The 23,266-nt window shown below is 43.0% G+C and overlaps 1 protein-coding gene across 5 annotated transcripts in view; it reads right to left on the bottom strand.

Moving 5' to 3' along the window:
- Positions 1-23,266, bottom strand: part of exoc6b (exocyst complex component 6B) — a 107,768-nt gene that overhangs the window by 71,418 nt on the left and 13,084 nt on the right. For all 5 annotated transcript variants that reach the window (XM_047592200.1, XM_047592209.1, XM_047592218.1 and 2 more), the window contains exons 3-8: positions 23,136-23,183; positions 22,937-23,027; positions 21,683-21,728; positions 16,380-16,584; positions 6,305-6,490; positions 3,485-3,553 (exon numbers count right to left, since the gene is read on the bottom strand). In XM_047592200.1, coding sequence (XP_047448156.1) covers positions 3,485-3,553; positions 6,305-6,490; positions 16,380-16,584; positions 21,683-21,728; positions 22,937-23,027; positions 23,136-23,183 — 645 coding nt within the window. The remainder of the gene's footprint in view (positions 1-3,484; positions 3,554-6,304; positions 6,491-16,379; positions 16,585-21,682; positions 21,729-22,936; positions 23,028-23,135; positions 23,184-23,266) is intronic.

Genomic DNA, 23,266 nt, shown 5'->3' with positions numbered 1-23,266 from the left:
GTGTCTGTGTCAGGCTGCATCCTGCTGGGGATGGCTACTTCCATCAAGGAGTGTCATTGCTATGGGGTGAGGGTACCTGGTCTGGTCTAGATGGGTGCTACATGTCTAAGTAACATCTATGATGAGGAATGTCATCATAGATGTTTCCCTTAAAGTTTCCCAGCAGAACATTGAATCACAAGACGCTCAACGTTATTCACTTCTCCTGTAACGTTATGCCTCAGTGTTTATGCTGCTTCTCCAGCTATTATTTCAGGTTTAGCGGCTAAGGTAACGGCTCACAAATCCATCAAAGTTGAAGTCACACAAGTGAATCCAGTGATCACAGATCAGCTGTTTTGTCCCAGACGTCCTGTTCTGGTGCTCTGAGCTCCCACTCCGAGAAGAGTGATGGACTAGCTGCTGCTCTCCTCTCAGCGTGTTGGGCGTCGGGCCTGTGTTGACATCGATCGCAACTCTCAACGTGCAGTACTTGTGCAAGTGTAACAAAGGAGTATTGTTCGGGCCTGATGCTGCACCAGGACGGGTGGAAAAACATGGACTTTAAACATGGAAAAGAGAAAGAGAGGAGGAGGAGTAGAAAGTGGAGGTCTTGATTGCAAGATTCCTCATCCAGGTTTGCTTAGAAAAATAAATTAAACAGTTACAAGTGAGCGCCTGTGTGAGTACAAGTCATTCTGCACATTTAACAATCAGACTGTGTGTGTTTATGATTTTCCAGAAGAAACCCCCTCCACCAGTACTGCGCTGGACCTCCTGGCTTTCTTTCTTTCTTTAATGGCAAATTCACTTCTCTTGCCCAATGGCCTGTCATTTAAACGGCTGTGATGCTGCTGCTTTAATGGGGAAAACAGCTTCATTGTGTGACCTGGTGTCTGAAGAAAAAGTTCAAACTCAAACGTGAACAATGGTCCAATGGACAGCACACGACAAGAAGGCCGAGTCCAATGAACTCACCAACAAAAATGAGCAGCGGTTCGGGGCTGACCTAAGAGGTGAGGTCAATCCTTTCAACACCTTCCAGAGGAGAAACACACTCCTTTCCTCCTCCCCTCTCCCTCACCCCTGTTGTTACCCCCCTCTCTAATCACGCTCGCTCTCTCTGTTGTGTTTTCTCCCTCGCTTTCCTGTTTTTGCCCCTTTAACCTCCCTCTGACCTCCCCCCTTTCCTCCCCCTCTCTTCGGTCCTTATCGGCCTTTAGCTGATTCACTCCCTTTTTCTTGCATTACCCCTCCACTGGCCTTTCCACTCTGTGGTTTCTCCTCGGTTCTTATGACTAATTCCTCACGTGATTCCCCTTTTGTCACTTTATTCTTTTTTATCCTTTGGCCCCCGTTCAAACCTTGCATTAACTTCCGTCTTGGGCAACGTGATCGCAAGTAGCCAGCTTACAGTACGGGCGATCACAACTGGTATTAAGATCCATCTCAATGTGAATCCCCAGCAAGCACTGTGCCTTTTCCTTGAAAGACGATCATGTATAGTAAAAGCAGTGGATGGGACGGGGTAAATGATGCCAAGTAGGTAGGTAGTCTTTAATGTTACCTTGATGGCGACTCCATCCCTCTGACCCTCAGGGGTTGCTAGCTTTCAACTCTCAGCCTATTTTTGAATTAGCTGGAAGTCTGAGCTGAAGCGCTGAGCTTCAAAACCAACTTTCATAAAGCTCATGGGTGGTGTCATAGAGGGTTTATCAAAAGCAGTTTTTACCCAACATGCAAAAATAACACAAGGTTATGCTCACACTATAAACGAGAGGGCAACAATGTATTTTTAATGGAAATTGTAGCGACAAGCTGAAGTCCAACCCTTGTACGTGTCAGATGAGATCGATGACATGAAGGTTTAGCTGGCTTCAACCTTTTTTTGCCCCGTGACGGAGTCATGGCTTTTGCCATTTGTAGTGTGAATGCATTACAAATTCCACACACCTAAGTACCTTCATTCCCTACTTCCCCACCATCTTCTGTCCAAACCCTTTTCAACCTCTTCTCTTTTTGGAAACCTTTTTGATTCATCATTAAACTTTCATCTCTTTTCCTGGACCCCCTTCCAAACACTTATTCCTCTGCACTCTCCATCGTCACATTTTACCCTTTTACCCTTTCTCTAACCTCAGTTCCAACATTTCTCTTTTACTCCCACCCTCCACAGCCCTTGTGCCGTTTCACTTTCTCCTTCCTGTCAAAGTTCATGCACTTCCTGTCCCCCCTGCCAGAGAGCCCCCCATACACACAAAAACACACATGCATACATACTGAACAGAAACACCCGACCCTCTGGTCCTGTTGCCCCGGTCACAACCCCTACAGGCCTGCACACACACACACACACACACACAGATCCCAAATGTGCATCTAACCCAGTCATGGCCCAGTCAACACCTCCACCCATGTCGCTTTCACTCTGACTGAGAAGAGACACGGGTTCTCTCAGCACGATGGTTGGAGTAAAGCCAGGCTGGAGTCGAAGGCTTCGTCTTTCGTCTTTCGTCAATGGTTCCAAATCACAGCATTTCACAACATGATATACTGTCACTATATCACAATTCTTGAAAACCAAATAAGTCCTGCACTAAATCCTGGATTCATGACTGTTCTAAAGTTGATTTTATGTTGAAACAGCCTGCCTGATGCTGTTTCACAATTCAAGCATGGTTGTTCTGATCGGTATGAGGGTTAATTCTGACATCATTAAAATGAGTGGATCAGACTTTTTGGAATGGCACAAACCACATTTCTAAAGCGACAAAACTTGCTCTTCTGTTTTAATGGCAGTTGGAAAACATGAAAGCAGTCAAAAATCCCAGAAGGAGAAAGAAGGAGAAAGAAGAAGAAAGAAGGAAGGAGGAGGTCATTATTCAACACTACCAACTTGATTCGCCACCTACAAAAAAGAACTCACAAAACTGAATGCAGTCAGTCCACTCGGGCAATGACTGAACCAAAACAACAACAAACACTGAATGTTGTATTTAAAAGAAGAGAAAAATGTCTTCTACACATCGTCATGGAGACAAATATTCCAGAGGATTAGGGTGTTTATAGCATTATGACCAGAACATTTCTGGAGCCATAGTACGAGGTACCCTCTCCACACTACATCAACTTTTAAAGCTCTATTTATTGGACTGAATACAATCAAACGGTACACATCTAGGTGATGGAGGAGAATACAAGGAAGAGAAGAAAGGTCTTTCAGAGTTACCAGGGAAGGACATTTAATTTATTCAAGATTGTATTGGGATTTGTATCGGTCAAGACTCAATATTTAAAGTTTGGTACTGGATCAGGGAGTATTAGAATACACTGAGGGTGCTTTGTTCTTACAGTGTATATTGTCAATAAAGACACCAATACGTGATTTGAAACATACAACAGTGTTACTTGAGTTGGTATTATGCGCATGCTGTGGGCAGTGGTTTGTGACAGGTCAAACAGGTTGTCTAAACAGAGGAGAGAAATAAAATGAAGAAGTCCTCACCAGCACAGTGTAGATATGAAGGCAGCGGTAAACTGGAGAGAAATCCACCAAGTCCTGAGCTCCTGGGACCTAAACATCAGAGTGGGGAACCCAACACAGCATACATTATTTTTTCTCAATTGTTTAACAATATAACAAAGCCTATATTTCTATACAGTTAGACTAAATCAACCTCAGATCAACAGCAAAGGGCATTGTGAAGACACTGGAAGAAATACATGCACAAACATGTCCACAGTAAAACTAGTCGAACATTCACACATCCTGCTTAACTATCCACGTCCTCTGTCCTCTGAACAATTTACCCATTTTCACAGACATGATGCAAACAGATAAATAATAATAATAATAATAATAAAAGAAAAAAAAAAAAAAAACATGTGGCCCTTTGCCCTCCGGAATGTTAAAATCTCCTGTGAAAATCACTAGAGGCGCTGCACAATGCCAGCTTTGAAGTAGCCGGACACAAACATTCACAAAGAGTCCTGAAACAATAAGAACAAAACTTAGAGCCAGAGGTGGAAGGAGAGGAGAGATGGAGATAGTAAAGAGGAAGAGGTGAGGTGTGTTGATAGAGAGAGAGAGGAAAAAAAGACAAATGAAAGCAGGTACATGTCGTTCAAAGATTGAGAGGCAGACAGCGCAATAGGTGAGAAAGAAGGGATGGTGATGGTGAAGAGGAAGAAAGCTTAGAGGAGGGGAAAAGCAGCAATGCTGTGAAAAAGTGAGAAAAATGAAAACAGAAGAACAAAGGGAGCAAAGAAAAAAATCGGAAAAGGAGACACAGGGGGATGACTGTAAAGGAAGGGAAGTTGAAGAATGGGAAAGACATGGCAGGGGCAGGGATGGCGTGAGGAGAAGGGACGGCGACGGTTGGCATCTTCACAGTCGTCGGCGCCAACACAGTCGTAACCTTGACGACGGCAGGGCCAGGTTCTTTGTTTGAGCCAAGGTCTTCCCGTGAAGAAGGTTGAGTCAAGTTTACAGGACGTAAATAAGCCAAAGGGACGACGGGGACCTTAAAGCAGAATGGCAGCACGGGGGTGACAAGTTCAGCTCTATTCTCTCCCACTTCATTGTACTTTGCTTTCTTTGAGTGGGAACAACAAAAAGGAACTCTGATCCCGCGAGGGATGACTTGAAGAGTTCAGTTATAGAATGCTTAGAGTCCACTTTGCAATAACGACTCCTTTCCAAAAGTTCATCATTTAAACTGTTACTGATCCCTTTGTAAGAGAATTACAGTATATGTACAATACGTGAACTACAGACCACCATGCTGTTCTCATGTTTTGCAACATTAATATTGGTTGTGTGTACTGGACCTAGCCTAGAGGAGTGGCCTATGGCGTTTTCACAGTCGTATTACATTTCCGTGCTAATCATAAAAACTCAAGGCTGGAACTTGGAGAGGCACTCAGTCACCTTTTGCTGTACTTTTCTTCCATAATAATACCACTTCCCTTCACAGAAGTGTGCTCCCTCTCTGATATGCTCACTTCTATGTAAAGCTATGCTTGGGTTGTGATAAGGGTTGAGCTTGGTTTTTCACTACCAAGTGTACATTGCTGAGCACATGCCGTAGCCATCTCTGTGAGCTTTCTACTCGTGTGTCTGATCAGTGGCTAGTCAGCGGTGATTCTATGTGTGTGTTACACAACAGCTTTTGGAAATGAACAGCTCATGTGAGACTTGGATCGTAGATGGTGTGTTGGAAGCAGAGGGCTTTTCCAAGCACTGAAAGAAATGGATGTGGAAGGGCATTTCCATTCATAGCTGTGGTGGTCTGCTTCGGCCCAACATTTATTGCATTTCTTGAGGTGTACCCTGCAACTCGCCCAGGGACGGCTGGGAGAGGCTGCATAGGATTAAGCCCATAGACCAGGTTTGCACGTATTGTGTTCACCCTGCTTTGGTTTAGTTATATTTCGAGGGAAGTGCATGTTATGGTACAAATGTAATGTAGTCATTAAGCAGGTTAAAAACAGCTTGCAGAACTCCAGTGTGTAAACAATGAAACATCCCTGCTGCTGCCTCGCTTGCACCTCCTTGAGTAAATGAATAAAAAGTGGTTTAAACAGCTGAGCTGCCACCTATTAAATTTAATCAAAACTAGACGTGGCAACTGCTCTTGATCACTAGCAGATTCCTTCACAAACCGTTACAAAAAACCTTTGAGTAAGATGTTTCATCGGATATGCTTCATTAAAGTTACAGAGCCAACGCATCAATTTAGCGCAGACGAGTGTATAAACACAATCACGGCATGATGTTCCCTTAAAGTGAGCTCATGTAAGAGCGTGGGAAGCGTCTCGGTGTCTGAGCCGGTTTACGTGGACTACGTGCTGCAGTGGGACTAATATTCACTATGACGTTACCCACCACAAACACCAGAAATGTCACCTGGAACACAGGGCCAACTCTAATGACTTCAGACTACTGGAGAGAAGGAATGCGGCATTTACTGTGAAGACGGAAAGGAAAAGACATTAATGGAAAGTTAAGGGAGGAGGAAAAAAGGAAAGGAAACAAAAGGAGAGACAAGACAAACCTAAGGTAAGACGTGATGGAAGAGATAAACAAAAGATAGCAGAAAGAAGATTTGTCCATACCACTAATCAAAGAGGAAGTCAATGGTCAGAACTGGAAAAATTACTAGGATGTTTAAGAACTATTTAAACTTAATTTCAACCACTTGGAGATAAGTCTTAACAAGGGTTATACCGCCTATTGGAGATGAATGAAACTGATTAGTATGCCACCAAATTTTCCACTTTCATGTATTCATTTTATGTGCTATGTGCTTGTATTTTTCCTCACTTCATCCTCGTCCTCCTCGTCATCCTCCACATCCAGAATGCCAGAGTCTTGTTCCGACACTGGGCTGCCACCATGTTCGTCAATCTCCGTTCTGGCCCGTGCCCCCGGCTCCTTACGGCTGCGTCGACCAATCAGGGCCCTCGGCTGCGGGGAGACGGAGCTGTCCAACGAGCGCTGTAGTTGGGCCTGGAGCAGAGACATGAAACATACATCAGAAAGGTATAAAGAGCTCATTTCAACTTGGAATCTTTTCTTGCCTAATCTACGTTGCTTGCATTTATTTCCTACATTTCCCAGAACCCCTTTCAAGCACTACAGAGAAGGAAGTCTTTGCATTTAGCTTTTGGCTCAACTTCAGAGGAAAACAATGAAAGCGCTTTGATTTTGAAGGCCTGACACCAAAACCAGATGTTAGCTGGTAACTCTGATAATACACTGTCTGCACACTCCAGTGTTGCATCTGCTACACGTTCATATCAAAGACAGAAAGAATTTTAAAAAATATATACCAGTACACAAAAGCAATTCAGACACAGTTTTCAGGCTTATGAGAAGCCAACTGTTAATCAACTCACATAACTGGTCGCAGTATTCCCGTTTTTTTTTTTAGACAATTTCGGGAAAAGCTTAAAAATTGCAGATGGTGTTATGAGGTGACTGGCCTTCGAGCCACTCCTCGTCCCGTGAAAATACCCTTGGAAATGACCTATAAAAGTGATTTACCAAAGCCTCTAAGAATACACCAGGGGGAAAATAGCAAGACAGGAAGGGAAGAGCAGGAAGGATGAAGAGCCAATGAAACAGAAAACAAAGCACGCAAGATTAGAGGTGAACACTAAAAAAGCGGAGACAGGGACGGCTTTTATGTTTGAGCTTTGGTTTTTCTCGTCAAACCGTAAACCGAGCTGAACTTTCTCACGTAATTACAGAGAAAAAAAAACAAACAACTTATCATTTATCTTCCTTGAAATATCAGCTAGAATGGTGTCAATCAAGTTACCAGAAATACATTCATTTAAAGGAAGGTGGGGCAAATACAGAAGGAAATGGAAATGAAGCCCAAATGGAAAGATTCCCCACCCAGAACAATGCGGTGCGCCATGTAATATCTGCATCCTTTGTCTGCGTTGCTATTTGGTGGAATATTATGGGAAACGATGTGTTCGAGACACTGTGAGGTAGTTTTGGATCAGGAATTCTAAAAATAAAAATAATAAAAAACAGGAAGTTTTGGTTGGAAATCAATGGTATCCAAAACAGAATGAAAACAGTTCACTATGGACGTGGCCGAGGCGTTCGTTGTGTTATTATTTGTGGGAAAATGTAATTTTCAACCGTTTTCTACCATTTCTGTCATCAAGTGTCATCTGTGGGTTTCGTTGACTTTTTAACCCAGCTGTGATTTCTTTGAACTCCTTTCCCACACCAATTCACAGAATGGCCTACAAAATATTTCTGTGGGAAAAGCTTGTTGCAGGGGGAAAACCCTGTCAGACCTGAGCTGAGTGAATCTTTCCATCCACACCCAGATCCGTCTTAGGTCCTTTTGAACATGTAACTAAGCGCTTCCTTTGCGGCAGTCGCCGGCACGTAGGCTACCTTGTGCGCTTCGAATCTGTCAAAGGGGACGTCAATGAATAGCTCAAAGACTTCAAGCGCCTCCATCTAAACCCTTAATGACAAGGATAATGAGAAAAACTGGTGTGTTTGCAAGGGTAAACCCGGAAGAACACAAGTTAAGTAATGGTGGAAAAATACAATGCCATCTTTGATCCAATGCCCACACACGCACTCACATTGAAGACCAGTGAGTCATATCAGACTATAAGCAAAAAAACTCCATGCAAAGTCTTGTGTCTGTGCATAGAAGGTTTGGGGGAAGCATGTGTGGACACACAAATATGCTAAGCGGAGACCTTCCTTTGGGAGGAAGGACATCTCACACCAAAGATTGTTTTTTTTTTTTTCAACTTTTAGTGAAATCTAAATACTTAAAGAACAACGAGGAGAAACTTCAGACATATAAAAATGCCACAGATGTCAAGAACACAAAGTGAAGAGTCTCATTTTTGAGTGAAAGGTATTCCTGTTCCATCCAAAGTTCCAGATACAGACGTCAGTGCCTACGTCAAGTAATTACACTTAGTGGTTCAATTCAGCTCTTGCATTCTTCAACAGGTGTATTTGTGTCTTCAGCTGTCCACACACTATACATGTATAAGCACTCTACTAACTATTCACTCTTACCACTTCTCACACAATACCAAGTTTTCTGGCGAACAGAAACCTTAACTCCATCTTTTGTTGCGTTTTTTCTTCAGGGAAGGCATTTGTTGTGGTGCTTGAAGCACAAGTGTGGGAACTTGCGTCATCTCTTGCGCAAAAGCCCAGGGGAAACGGGGGAACATTATAGGAGGAAAGCAAAGTGCACGGAGAATGAAGCATAGGCTGGAGAGGAAAAGTAAGACAAGAAGAATGAGAGTAGGGGGAAACATGGTGAGGAGACATACAGGAGGTGAAAAGCACATAGGCATTAGTTTGAACAATGGAGGAAGTGAGAACAGGATTGGGGATCAGAACCACAACATAATGTATTTAGTGCACAATGACCAAATATTTTTATATTATCCAACATTACACCGCAAGGAAGTCCTGAGTTGAAGACGTGCACTGAGAAACTTCAAAAGTGTGAGAACAGAAAAAAACTGCAAGAAAGAGCAACGTTGCAATGATCTGTTTGTTGACAGGTGGTTTAAAAGGACCGTTTTTGTGGGTGAGTCACAACGGTTTGTGAAAAAAAATTGAAAACGTCTGCATCCAGGCCATTTGTCTTTGCCAGCGTGAATGCTTGCAGCGTCGGAAAACATCTGGGACACAAATATGCAATAGTAATGACAGCCCAAAATACATTTAAAAAATGTTTACCAAAACAACTTTGGAAAAATATATTGGCATGATCAAGACAGCAACAGATTTACAACCCTTTAATGTTCGGAAGCTAAACCCTTTAATCATTCATTGGCTCCTTTTTAAACAGGCTTTCTGTATATGAAAATGTATCATTTAAAAGTTGATTCATCACTCATTGAGCTTTGGGTTCCTCAAATGTAGCAGATGTAGCTTTGGTTTAAAAGAAATAAATAATGTTCGGGGAGTGATGTTATTTTTTCGAGAAAAATGCATCCATTCGTCATGAAAGTTTGGTCGTGATGGAAAGAATGGTATTGCGGATACAAGCGGCTGAAGTGCCAGGGCTCAGCCTTATAGCGATAGGGTGAGGAGCTCACACTTGAGGCGTGGCTCCTTTGCATATAAAGGGGTCTGCTGAGATGGTTCCTGCATCTGGTGATGATGCTGCCTGGTGTCCTAAGCTGTGAGTTAACCAGACGTGGCCAGCTGGGAGGATAGACCCAGAATTTGCTGCAGAGATGGCATATCTCAACTAGCCTGGGAATTCCTTGGGACTCCTCATGATGAACTATAATGACTTGCTAGGGAGAGGGACGTCTGATATATCATGCTTAGCCTCCTGCCACCATGACCCAACTATAAGGATAAGTGGACCAAAATGGAAAAATAGATGGCTCAGAGTTTTGTTTTTTTTTCCAGCTGAGGTCAAAGAGAAGGCGTACAAATCATCTCGTGGAAAAACTTCTGTCAGAGCAATTCCCATTAAGACTCGTCTTCAACGCTGCAAAGAAACTTTCAAAACGTGTACAGGAAAGTGTCAAAGAAATTAGGATATTTCACCTAATAACATTTGATTTTCTTGCCAAGAGCTGGCAAGAGGAGCCCCTTTTATCCATGTAAGTTAGAAAACAAACAGCTGAGCCTGGCTTAAAGACAGGAAATGGCTAATATGGTTCAGGTCAGAAGACGTGAAAACATAATTAAGCATGTTATATTTAATTTGTTTAACCAGGTATTGGTGAAGACAGGTTGGCCTTATCCAGCCAGTATAGAAAACTACCTCATTTCAATGGGCTAATGCATGGTACTGGCCCCGATAGTGAAAAACTATCCAAACCGTACACACAGCACAGGTGCATTAAGCAGTAATACATATAAATCAGACAAATACTCTGTATTAAATGACTCGGATCAGGGCTGGGGGCAAGAGCCTGACTGGAACCTCCCTTCTATAGATCATATTTTGGCAGGCAGACACCCAGGCAGCGAGAACGGCATCTTATGGCAATGAACTGTAGAGCATTAGCATCAGCACACACACACATGTAGAATGAGTGACACAGCGACTCATAACAGTCTATTTTAGTTTTCCCCGTGATGGTTCAATACACCGGCTCAGCGTGCGCCCTCCACCACCCTCGCTGCACGCACACGCATGTGTGTGTTCAGTAACTAGATACAGGTAATCAATCTTCTTCCACTTCACAGGACCAACAATCTGTTTCCCATTAGTGTGTACGAGTGTGTGGAACCACTGCAGAAGCTCTGGACTCGTCCTTAAGCTTAGGATACAAGAAAAAGAAAAACAGGAGGAGAAAGAGAGTGGGAGATGGAAAGAAAGACGAGGAGGTGGAAAGAGCTGAGAAAAGAGAAAGAGACGGACATTTTGAGCGGTGGTGTGTGCGTGGGGGGGGGGGGGGGGGGGGGGGGGGGGGTTGGTGAAGCGACAGGAAGCGAAAAAGAGGGAAATGACAAATGACGGGGAGAGCTCTGAGAAAAATGACATTTGGAGCAGGTCTGGCTCAGAACCCCTCCTCTTTCCTTCATCCTTCTGCAGGATTTTGTCCTCCTCTTCTCCTTCATGTTTTCACTCCTGTCCTTCTCTGACCTCTTTCACTGTCTCACTCTTCCTGACACACTTTGTTGTGGAAGCAGGTATAGGTTAAAACAGGTTCAAGGAAAGTTGCAGAGTTGCAATATTATTATTAGTAGATTGATTTAGTTGAAACCCTTGGCTCAACCACTAAATAGCAGTATTTCATCCAAACCTTTATTCAAATATGATCCTAATAACATTAGGATCTGAACATTATTATAGGATATGAGTTTTAACTAAAGCTCAGATTTATTCAATGTAATTAGAAAAGTTTAAAACTATACTCTGGTATTAATTAGGATACATAGCGTACATTTGAGTAGGACTGAACTTCACTGAGCTGGCTCATAATTCACAGCTGATTTCAGATCACCAGTCAACCCAACATGCATGTAAGTGAGAGGAAACACAAACACACAATCAAAAATCAACACATCTTCAAAATACTGGTAATAGTACCATAGACAGATATAAATATGTGCAACGCACCCCTACTTCCTTGCATAGGTTATAAAAAAAAAAAAATTAAAAAACGGTGCTATTTTCCTAAGGGTACGGCCACAATATCGATGCCCTGTCCACACTTCCACCAGACTCACTTGAGTTTTAATTAATTCTGCGCTCGGCTCTACCTCCACTAGTGACAAAGAAATGTTCAATTATACTCTGTATTTATTTATTTAATTTTTTCTAACTTTCACAGAGTGATTGGCATGACAACTTATTAGTGATCATTATGTCACGCTTTCTATAGCATCAAATAAATAACTAAAACATAACTTACCAGAAAAACATTACACGGGCCAAGTGCCATCCACTCACATGGAGGAGGTGGAGTTATGACCTATATGACACCCAGACACCAGGGGGAGCTCTACTTGCTTTGGCTTCAAATTTTGAGAAGGTTCGTGTACATCTTTATACATCCTATGAACAGTCCAGTAATTCAGTGGTTAAGCCACAGTAGGGAGCAGTTTGAATATTGGTAAGTATTCTTCATCTTCTTCTGGGATTTTGGCACTTTTTAGTTACTGGGCGCATTACTGCCCCCTACAGGATAAAATCAATTAACAAGTGTCTCTCAAGTGTCAGGGTCTCTTCATGAAGAATTTCTTCATTTTCCATTTAAACCACCACATTAACATAGTCAACATCATCAATAGTGTCGACAAGTCGTTGCAGTCCTAGCCTGACGTTTACGTTAAAATGTTACGGGGGCTGATTGTGTACCACATATTTGACTGGCCAGTGGCCCTTTGTCTTTACATCTCATTCACTATTTATTATATACACAGATCTCTGTGTTTTTTGTTTTTTTTTTTTATCTATGCACACTGACAAAGTTCACAACTTTTCTCTCTAATCTTTCTCATTATCCGTTTACTGAGTATTTTCCTCAGTTTTCCTTCACATTTCACCTTCACCTCACCTACTATTCCTCCTTTATCTGTTTTTCTGTGAATTCATTACATCCCTTTCCTTCTGATTTTCCATCTTTCTTTTACGTTTCACTATAATCGTCTCATTTCATTCTTTTCCTCTCTCCCCAAACCAGATACATTTGTTTTTCTTTCCACACTACTTTTTATTTTTCCTTTCTCTCTCGCCCTTTTTCCTCTTCCTCATTCATCATTTTTATCATCGTTTTCTCTTTTGTCATTCACTCTTCTCCATCATCCAGCTCATCAAATGGTTCTTCCTCCTCCGTCTTCTTCCCTCTCTGCTTCTCCTCCATGGGCATGTGGCAGCAGACAATAGCTCCATTGTAAGCCCTTTTGCTCTCCTCCATCTCCTCCTCTTTCCCCTAGATCTATTTATTTTCACATCCTTGGTTGAGGGAGCTATAACTACGGCCGGGTACAGAGAGTTAGAGCTAATTTGGAACAGAGCACACCAGAGAGACACGCTGTCTGAGAGAGGCAGGGATGGAGAGACAGAAAAAAAAGAAGTAAAATGAGGAAAAAAAAGGGGATGAAGAAAAGGAAAAGGAGAAGAAGACTGAGTGCGGGTGCTCTGAGCCAAACATTTGATACAACAACATAATCCCAGTATCAGTATCAGGTCTGTTGCACCGCTGGGGTTTCCATAATCTCCCTTGTAATTAGTGGTTAGGGGAGTTAGCGGTTAGCTTCTTCAGTGACTGCAAGTGGATTTTCTACGCCAGTGATACTCAAATTGTGGTCCAAAGACCCCCCACCTAAGGGTCAATGAAGGGTTGTTAGTGTGCAGATGTGATGCGTGGAGAATATTTGTACTGCGTATGTTTCTAATGCGATCAGAGTCGATCATAGTTACCTCCTACCTATTTTACAAATTAAAAGGAAAACATTTTTTATTAATATTTGGTGAAAGTGCTATTCATCCAAAAGATATTCCCAAGTTTGGTGTTAACCGTGGAGAGATTGCTCTCTAAACAATTGACTCCAAAATAAGGAGATTCACACCACTGTCATTCTCACTGGACCTTTGAGGGAGCTCTGGCACCTTGACTGGGTTTCGCGGCTTGGAGACCCTTAAAAGTGACCGGAAACAGCTGTATTCTGAATTAAGAGTGATTCTCTAGTGACATCTAGAGGACAAGAAGTCCCACTATTATCTCCCATCGGGCTGTTAACTACTTTATAATGCTATGATGTGTGTTAAACAAGCTGTTAAGTGGCTATACAGTTTGGCATCTGATCATTTCTCTACATATACAGATACAAAATGATCAGCTGTAATATTATAAGCATTTTTGCAGACCGCTGCATGTAAACGTTATTCCCTAATGGTCGCTTTCAGTAGGATGATGCTCTCTGTCCCAAAGCAAAACTGCTTCAGGAATGGTTTGAGGAATAAAATTTTAAGTTTGGTTTTAGCAAGCACAAACCAAAAACAAACAAAAAAAAGCTAAACAAGCAGATTTATCCTCATTTAATATGTGAGAAAAAGAAAACGGAAAGTGAACACTTTACTGTTAGTCAAACTGGATCACAAGCATGACTTTGGAACAATATACATTATGACACTAGGAATGAGTCATTAAGGTTTTATTTGATACTGGAGCCAAATCAGTACTTTTAAAATGGTACCGGTGTTTAAAGAAGTAAAACATACAAACTTTGCCCAAAAATGGTGCCTTTGATTTTTAAGGCATTTTGTGACGTGCAAGCTGAATAGAAGATTAATTTAAATAATATATATTTAATTAAAATACAACTAAGACAAAGAACTAAATGAATCAATATAAACTAATATTCACGACAAACTGTCATAATAAGCATGATAAAAACAGTGGTGTGGGGTCTGGCTGGCTATCAAAGACAGTATATTTCTCGGCTTAAAAAAAATGTTATGCATCGTCAGATGTTTAATCACATTTGAGGGGTCACCTCCCTTGCACAATATCGCCTCTGAGCACTTGTTGCAGGTTGCAGGATCTGCATCTTTAGGTGTGAAGTCCAGCTAAACTTTTGACCGTTTGGCCTTAGGCATTTTGAAGGTTCACTTCCATCCATGAAGGTGAAAAACGATGGATGTCACTTGTCGTGTCGGCACAGCAAGAGAGCTAAGGGGGTGCTAATTAAAAATTCAGTCGTACCCAAATGAAGCACTGAAATCTGCAGGCCAGACAGGAGATAAAGACAGAGGTCAACAAAGGACAGGTCACATCTAAGAACTGCCAGTAACAAAGGCCAGCTATGTCATGCCTCCAGTGTCTGGACCAAATAGTTGCACTCAGACATGCCACAAAGACTCCAGCCAACAGCCAGTTCTGCACAACTATGGCCCGCTTTTGAATGAAAGTCTTATGGTACAGACATAGCAAACTGGCAACAAAGGCCCATGGTGAGGTTGCCTCATGTTGCCTGTGTCTGAACCAAGAACTGCACTTTAACACATCGCAAAGACAACAACCTGACCAGATGCTACACACTTCCTGCACCAGTGTGAGCAGCAGTCGATTGTAGCATTGGTGATTAAAAAGATGAACCAGTAAGAGATACTATCAGCTGGAACGCATACAGCACTGGTCTCTCCTGTTAATTTTAGCAGTTTCTCTACATGTCATTCATTCTAGATGTCATTGTGGAAGTATTTGTGGAGGTACTGGTCTGCTAATGAGTCATGCTGAACCTGTGCCAACAATGTAGGACACACAATGTCACTAGGGCCACAGACACTGAAAGATAGATTCATAGCAGAAAATGACCGACTGTCGGCTTGGTGTGATGTAAAATGTCCAAGTACTAACCAAAAAAAACAAGTTCAAACAAAGGAAACTAGACTGGTTTGGTTTCCTGAAGACATTTCACCACTTATCCAATTGGCTTCTTCTTGTTCTCTTTGCTTCAGCTTTGTTTTTCTTGGATATACCGTGTCCTGGATGACTGTGAACCTTCACAGATAATGTCCAAAAAGTATTAACAAAGGAAGCCGTGATTAGAATGTACGACACAAGCGAATGTGTAGCCACTTTTCTTAGTCTCCATCCACTCATCAGTCAGTCGTCAACCGCTCCTTCCCCATCCCGTCCCCACCCCTTCATCCTGCAGCTCCGTGGAACAACATTCCCCAAATAATGGAGGCACACAAATAAACAAGAGGCCTCCCTTTGAGCAATGGATACAACAAGAGGACACGAAGCACACAAACAGACATGCTCGTATATAACTTCCCTGGCCTTGGAAAACAGAAAAACAATGAGGTAAGTGCTGAAAAGCTGGGTCTCTTAGTCTGTGTGTATGAGTTCGTTGACAAGCCACGGCATCTCCTGCTGCGCCGACACACTTGTTTACTGGCAGTGGAACCACAGAGTCGTGAAACACACGGACTGCTTCTGATTAACAGACAGACATGATGAAGAACAAAACCCAGTTGTGGTATGAAGTCACATACATACGTAGGTACACACAGGTAGCAACAATTAAATGTTCATGTAAACAGCTGAAACTGATAGTCCCACACACATATATACCCACACTGCATGAGTCATGGGGGCAGAAGAGGAGGGGGGTGGGGGGGTGGCGGGGGGGGTCCTGTGTTCTAATGGCTAAGGCTCACATTACGTAACCAGGGTTCAATTCCCGGCCAGGGGAGCAAACCTATGTGGCACATCATTTATTAGACTGCATCTAAAAGGTACAATGACAGAGAGGAGCTGGACAAAAACTTCTCCAAAGCCTTTTCCAACATTAGTTTTGTGAGAAGCTCTTTCATAACTCACCCAGTCATAATGATACGGTTGTTACTAAAAATATCAAAGGGAGTCTGTCGATTACCTATGTAGCAGCCAGTGTGTGTGTGTACCTGCTTGATGGCAGCCTCTCCTATCTTGTCCGAGTGTTTCCGGATGCTCTCCAGAAAGTCTCTCAGCTGCGTCATGGCCGTGTCCCTGATATGTGTCCTCAGTTTGGGAATGTTCTCAGCCATGATGGAGCAGAACCGGTAATGGCCTGCCCTGGGAAGACACGTCTGTTCCAGTTGCTCCAACGTCCGCAACGCAGGGTAGTACCTGCAGTGATGCATACAGACATTATCCGGTTACATTTCAAACTTAAGGATGAGATCTAACTTTGTCTCATTTCAAAGTTTACCTCATGTTTACCTCATGAGTTTACCTCACACCAGCATGCAGTCTAACTGAGCAGAGAGAAGTTGCAAAAGCAATAGAAACGCAGCAATCAAACAACATCTTGTCTGTCAGCAGCATGTCTGAAGGCAAGCAGAGACTCACAAAGATAAACACACCTCCAAGAACTCGCGCACGAAGGAAATAAATACACTCTGCTACACCTCAGGGAAATATGGCAATACAATATCACCCAAAACACTCCACTCCACTTCCCTCCACTGCATCTCTCAAACACAGTTCCTGCCTCTCTAGGAGCAGTCTGTGTTGGCTGACCTCTCCCTGCTCTCTGTGAGCCCGGCAGCCGCAGGACAGGGAGAAGGAGAAAAACACACAAACAAAAGACAAATTTATGACCAGCCAGACTCCGATCTGCAGGTCAGGCTGAGGGCAGCAGGGAAAAAGATACAGAGAAAAGTCTTATGTGTTCCTAAACCAAGAGCTTTGGCTCCCTCCTGTGGCTGTCAAGTACGAAACGACCAAAGAGGAAAAATCCATGGTAAATGTGGGCATACTGAAAGGCAATTTAAAGGACTGTGAGGAGAATGTTTAAAAATGTTATCAGATTATCTGAGATATCACATCATAATGAGCTAAGAAAACATTTGGAGTCCTTTTTTTCCCTCAGGTTGAACTGAAGGAGACAACATTTTTGCAGAACGACATCTAAGAACTACCAGCAACTACAATGCCGTGAACATTTGTGGTTGAACGCACCACAAAGACTACAGCCAGGCAGCAGCCAGGTACATACTGGGTATTTATTGATATTAAGTACGTAAACATCAGACTTGTGGTGCAGGAACACATCGGGGTATTTGGACTGTAGTTGGTCAGAAGCGTACTTTAAATTGAAACAGTATCTAAAGAGCAAGTTTCACAAGAACACATATTCAGAGCAAGAGTGAAAGAAAATAACAATTCACACCAGCAGGTGACAGTCTGATTTTGGGGGAAAGTGGGGGAACAGGAAGAGCTACCATTTTCTCTGAGGCTAAGAATAGCCATCATCCAACAGAGCCAGGGCCTCCTGAATCATACCGATGCATTGGTCTACAGGTTATTCATTGTAGACCATCATGTTGTTGGGGAAATATTTGAGATGAGATGCGTTGAGTCCATAGTAGATGGCTGATGCCACCACAGAGTCATAGAAGGTCCTCAGGAGTTAAGGACTTAAAAGCTCATTTAAGGTAATGCAGAACTAACAGACACCAAAACCTATGCAGGTAGCCTACAGCAGTGTGAGCCGTTAATACTTGTGCGCTCATCAGTCTGTCATTATTGATGCAGAAGCCTAAACCGCCTATTAGTATCCTTAACAGGTAAAGTCTGCTCTGTCCTTTCCTAGCATGGTCCACGGGCCATTTTTTGTTCAGGTGAACAAGAATCCACAAGCTTAATTGTCACAATAAGATGAGCTGTTATACGGCTGGATAGAATATGGAATAAAAGAAGTTCTGTAGTGTTCACTATGGCAGCGTAGCTGAATCAGTCTGCTGGAGAATGAGCTTCTCTGACCCTCAAATGTTTGGTGTAGTGGATGGGATGAATTGTCCATAATGGAGAGCAGTTTATCCAATGTCCTCCTGTTCCTCACTGAGACAAATGACTCCAACTCCCTATCGACCAGATGTCCAGCCTTTCAGATCAATTTGTTGATCCTACCGATACTAGAAAGACTCTGGAGATTCACTGCACACATTCAAAGACCTGAGCTTCCTGAGAAAGTAGAGTCTACTCAGGCCCTTCTTGTACACAGCATCACTGTTGTCCCTCCAGTCCAGTCTGTTGTTCATGTGGACTCCCAGGTACTTGTAGCGCTCCACTACTTCAACCTCCAGGGCCTGGATGGTGATGGGCTCCACTGATGTCCTCTTCCTCCTGAAGTCAGCGACCAATTCTTTGGTCTTGTCCACATTCAGGAGTAGGTAGTTTGTCCGGTACCACTCCACAAAATCCACGATCAGTGTCCTGTACTCCACCTCCTGTCCATCTCTGATCAACCCTACCACTGCAGAGTCATCAGAGAACTTCTGCAGGTGGCAGGACCCAGAGCTGTATTGGAAATCAGAGGAGTAAAGAATGAACAGGGAAGGAGATAAAACAGTTCCCTGTGGTGCTCGCACATTACTGACAACGGCATCTAACAGGGAGCCCCCCAGCCGCACAAACTTATTTCCTGACAAACCAGCAATCAGCATCCATTCCCTGGATGTGATGGACCAGTGTATGGTGTGCATCTGTCCCTGCAGAAATACACAATTTGTTGGTTTTACCCACAGTGAGCTGGAGGAACTTTTATTTGCACCAGACAAAGTATGGTCACATAACACCTTGATGTTATATTTGACCAGGACATGTCCTTTAACTCTCACATAAAGCAGGTGACCAGGACTGCTTTCTTTCACCTTCATAATATCGTCAAAATTAGGAACATCCTTTCTCAGAGTGATGCAGAAAAACTAGTTCATGCATTTGTGTCTTCCAGGCTGGATTATTGTAACTCATTACTGTCTGGCTCCAAATAGTTCTTTAAAATACCTCAAACTGATTCAAAATGCTGCAGCAAGAGCACTGACAGGAATTAGCAAGAGAGATCATGTTACCCCAGTTTTAGCTTCTCTTCATTGGCTCCCTTTAAAATCTAGAACTGAATTTAAAATCCTCCTCCTTACATACAAGGCCATGAAAGGCCTAGCTCCATCATATATGAAAGACCTCATAGTACCATACTGTCCCAACAGATCACTACGATCTCTAAGTGCAGGTCTGCTTGTGGTTCTTACAGTTTCTAAAAGTAGAATGGGAGGTAGAGCCTTCAGTTATCAGGCTCCTCTCCTATGGAACCAGCTCCCAGTTTGGGTTCGGGAGGCAGACACAGTCTCTACGTTTAAGGTCAGGCTTAAGACTTTCCTTTTTGACAAAGCTTATAGCTAGGGCTGGACTTACCCATCCCTTAGTTATGCTGCTATAGGCCTAGGCTGCAGGGTTCGATGCACTGAGGACATGTCCTCTCCTCTTTCTTCTCTGGCTCCTGTCCACTAATATTTGATAATTTATTTTCTATTACTAACCACTGTGTCTTACTCTCTCCCCTCCTCTCCCCTCCCCCTCCATCATCTTGTGAGGGTCTCTGGTCTGGAGTGCTGAATATCTGACCTGTGGAGTTCTAAGCTACATCTGCTGCCGTGGCCTCATCAACCAGCCGAGTCTTCATGGTCTGGAGTGCTGTGTATCAGACTTGTGGAGCTCCATAAACTGCATCTGCCCCAGTCGTCATGGCCTACTCTAGTTATCCACTCCTACCTAGATGAACAATTCACCAACCTGCCCATGATTCCTGTTATACTCAAACTGTTATAGATCATCAGCTATGTGCTATATTACTAGACCCTACATGTTTCCTTCAGCTTGATGTATGTATCTATGACAGAAGTTTGTTTATCTTTTTCTCCTGTTCTTCTTTTCTCTCTATCTTCTCTGTTTCTACTCGGCTGGCCTTCGGCAGATGGGTCCCACCATATGAGCTGGGTTCTGCTCAAGGTTTCTTCCTGTTAAAAGGGAGTTTTTTCTTGCCACCGTCGCCCTCAGGCTTGCTCTGGAGGTTGCAGGCTGGTTGTTGTGAAGCGTCTTGAGAAGATTTGTATTGTTATTGGCACTATATAAATGAAATTGAATGGAATGGAATGGAATGGAATTGAATTGCCCCATTCTGAATGAGGCCTTAGACTGCAGAGTCATCTGAGAGGCCAGTGTTGAACTTAAAAAAATTAAAATAAAAACAAAAGACGATTCTCACAGTGGTCCCAGCCTTCTCCAGGTGAGAGAGGATCAACACCTCCAGAGTCTTCATCATCGGGGACACAGGTCTGTAGCTGTTCAGATCTTTGAGAGGTGCAGCCTTAGGCACAGGTACCACACTGGATGTTTTTCACAGCTGTGGAACCATCCCCAACCCAGGCTAAGGTTAAGGATGTGCCCAAAGATCCTGCCCAGCTGACTGGGAGAGGACTTCAGAAACCTGGCACTGATGCCTTCTAAACCTGCAGCTTTCCCAGCACCAATCTTTCCAAGCTTCATGTGTCTGGGGATTTGGACTGGGGAAGTGGTGGAGGTCCAAGGTGGTTCTGTGCTGTGTGTTGTATGAGGAGGGCTAGAAGCAGGAGGGTAGTGTTGGGGGTAGTGGCTGCAGCAGCAGAAGTAGCGTGGGGAGAGGGACAGACGACTGATGAAATCTGTTGAAGAAGAAATTCAGGCAATTCATCCACTTGTGGTCCCCCTCAGGTGCTTCCCTTATGGCCAGAGATGGTTTTAAGGTCCTTCCAGAGGTCCTAAGGTCTGTTCCTCTGCTCAGGTCGGCCTTTTATCCTGACTTGAAGGCCCTCCTCTTACTCTTAATAAAGCCTTAACGAAAGTTCAGTTCGTCCTTCGAATGTCTCAACTCATTCTCTACTACTGCTTATCCCCACTAGGGTTGCAGGGGTTGCTGGAGCCTATCCCAGCAGTCATCGGGCGAAAGGCGGGGTACACCCTGGACAGGTCGCCCTCCTAGGGCGTGTTAGCAGGGCTAACACGGAGACAAACAACCATTCACACTCACACTCAATTTAGGGTCACATTCTGCAAAAATTAGGGTCACAGATGCTCACCGGTGGATTAACAAATGAAGAAAAATGAAGTGTGGTGTGGAGGAACTAGACCCAGGACAAACAGTTCATACTCTAGTCCAACACCCCAGTTACTTCTCAACCAAAACCTCAAGAGCTTTTACACTCAATATTGATAATAGAAGAAAAAACATTGCAGTTGAACAACTGAGCCGCTGCTCTGAGTTTGCGGTAGAGATGTTAAAGAAAATTTCAGCATACTACTTAATTAACATTAAATGATTAAATTCAATTTTCCTATTCTAACTTATAATATGCAGACACAATATACTAAATGTCAGGAGTCAAGAGAAGAAGAGTCTGTAACCTACCTTTTGGCCTTCATCTGCTCCTGAAGCCTGCTGTACATCTCTAAGACTGGGAAACACAAAAAGAGAGGAAGCCAGAGATTTGTTAGAGGCCAGAGCAAACACAACAAACAACGAATCTAGGCAATCCTTTAATGTAAAAGACAGGGATGAACATCGCATTTAGACGCATTTAGAAACACATGTTAATGCCAGGTCTGAGCACACCAGGGACGTGTGATGTGTGTGTGATGTGAGTTGAGGCAGCAGGGAGCTGAGCCTCATGTCAAATCTCTCACACACTGGGTTAGGCATTTGTCCTTGGTGTATGTCTGTGGCTAACTCTCTGAATGTCACCAATATAATGGTTGTGCACATTTTATCATATGTCATCATTTTCCATAACCTAGTTAACTGAATTTCATGTATGAGTGGAAGACGTTTAGTCTTGCTGATCTGACGTTAAAATGCACTGAAAAAGCATGATATGAGGCAGCCAGTACTTCTGCCTCATGAAAGAGGGCGCTAGTGAGCCACGGGTTTATGCTATTGCTCTTCTTCTATGGTGAGTCAACTGTAGGCTGCCGTCCATTTATTGGGATCTTCTGGGATCTGTGTGAACGCCAAAAATAGAAGACTGTACATCTAAGCTGTGGTTTTAAATTCAAAAATTTACATTTGTGTAGTTTTTTTCACTGGGTACTCTCATATTGAATGAGTATGAACTATGGAACTGCAACGGCAAACTCTTTCTTATTCTCTCTCTCTTAACCGCTATAGAGTTCACATTGTTCCTTTGACCAAATATGTACCTTATACCTATATGTGTGTAAGAATGCCCATTTGAGGCATGAAACTCAACCAGTAACTTAACTTGAAGCTATTCCATTGGGTTCATGATTATAAATCTGTGCCTCATCAGCCACGAACCTCACTGGAACACACATACATAAAGCCAGCCACTTACGATCACATGGTCTAGATCAGATCTTAATGCAAGGTCTGGACAGGCCCAACGCTACCTCTGGTAGCAGCCAAAATGTACTTCTCCTTTAAAACCCCTATTAAAGATTTAACAATTGGTTGTTTCACTGATCTGTTGACAAATCTACCGAAAATCAATCTGAAACTATTAGGATAATCATTATTTACCTATCCACTGTGGGATAAATAAAGGATTATCTCATCTTATCAATGACCAGTTTCACCTTAGGCTTTTCTTTGTCAGTTTGATAGTTAAATTTTGGGCATAGTAAATAATTAATGAAAATGTGTTACCTGGAAGGCAGTGTGTCAGTTTGTCTATGGTGGTAGCGATGTTTCTCTGCTGCACTCGACACTGCTTCAACTCCTCCATGGAGGAGATGAGCTGAAAAGAGAAGAGGCAGGTGAAGCAGTCAACCAAAGTCAATGTTTTCCTAAAAACACAAATCCTCGGTTTGTAGAGGTGTTGATATTTTTGAACTCGCCAACTTACATCTTTGCCGTCATCCTGAAGGCGCCTGTTGGTGTCAGTCACCTGACTCTGATGAAAGAAAGAAAGTTAGAGAGAGATTTTGGAAAATTGTTTCAGTTACCTTAACTCCAAACATCTATGTCTTTAACACA

This window comes from Mugil cephalus, chromosome 1 (assembly GCF_022458985.1).
Source record: "Mugil cephalus isolate CIBA_MC_2020 chromosome 1, CIBA_Mcephalus_1.1, whole genome shotgun sequence".
Classification (NCBI taxonomy): domain Eukaryota; kingdom Metazoa; phylum Chordata; class Actinopteri; order Mugiliformes; family Mugilidae; genus Mugil; species Mugil cephalus.
Note: the sequence above shows the minus strand (reverse complement) of the source record. Positions and strands in the feature narration are given on the sequence as shown.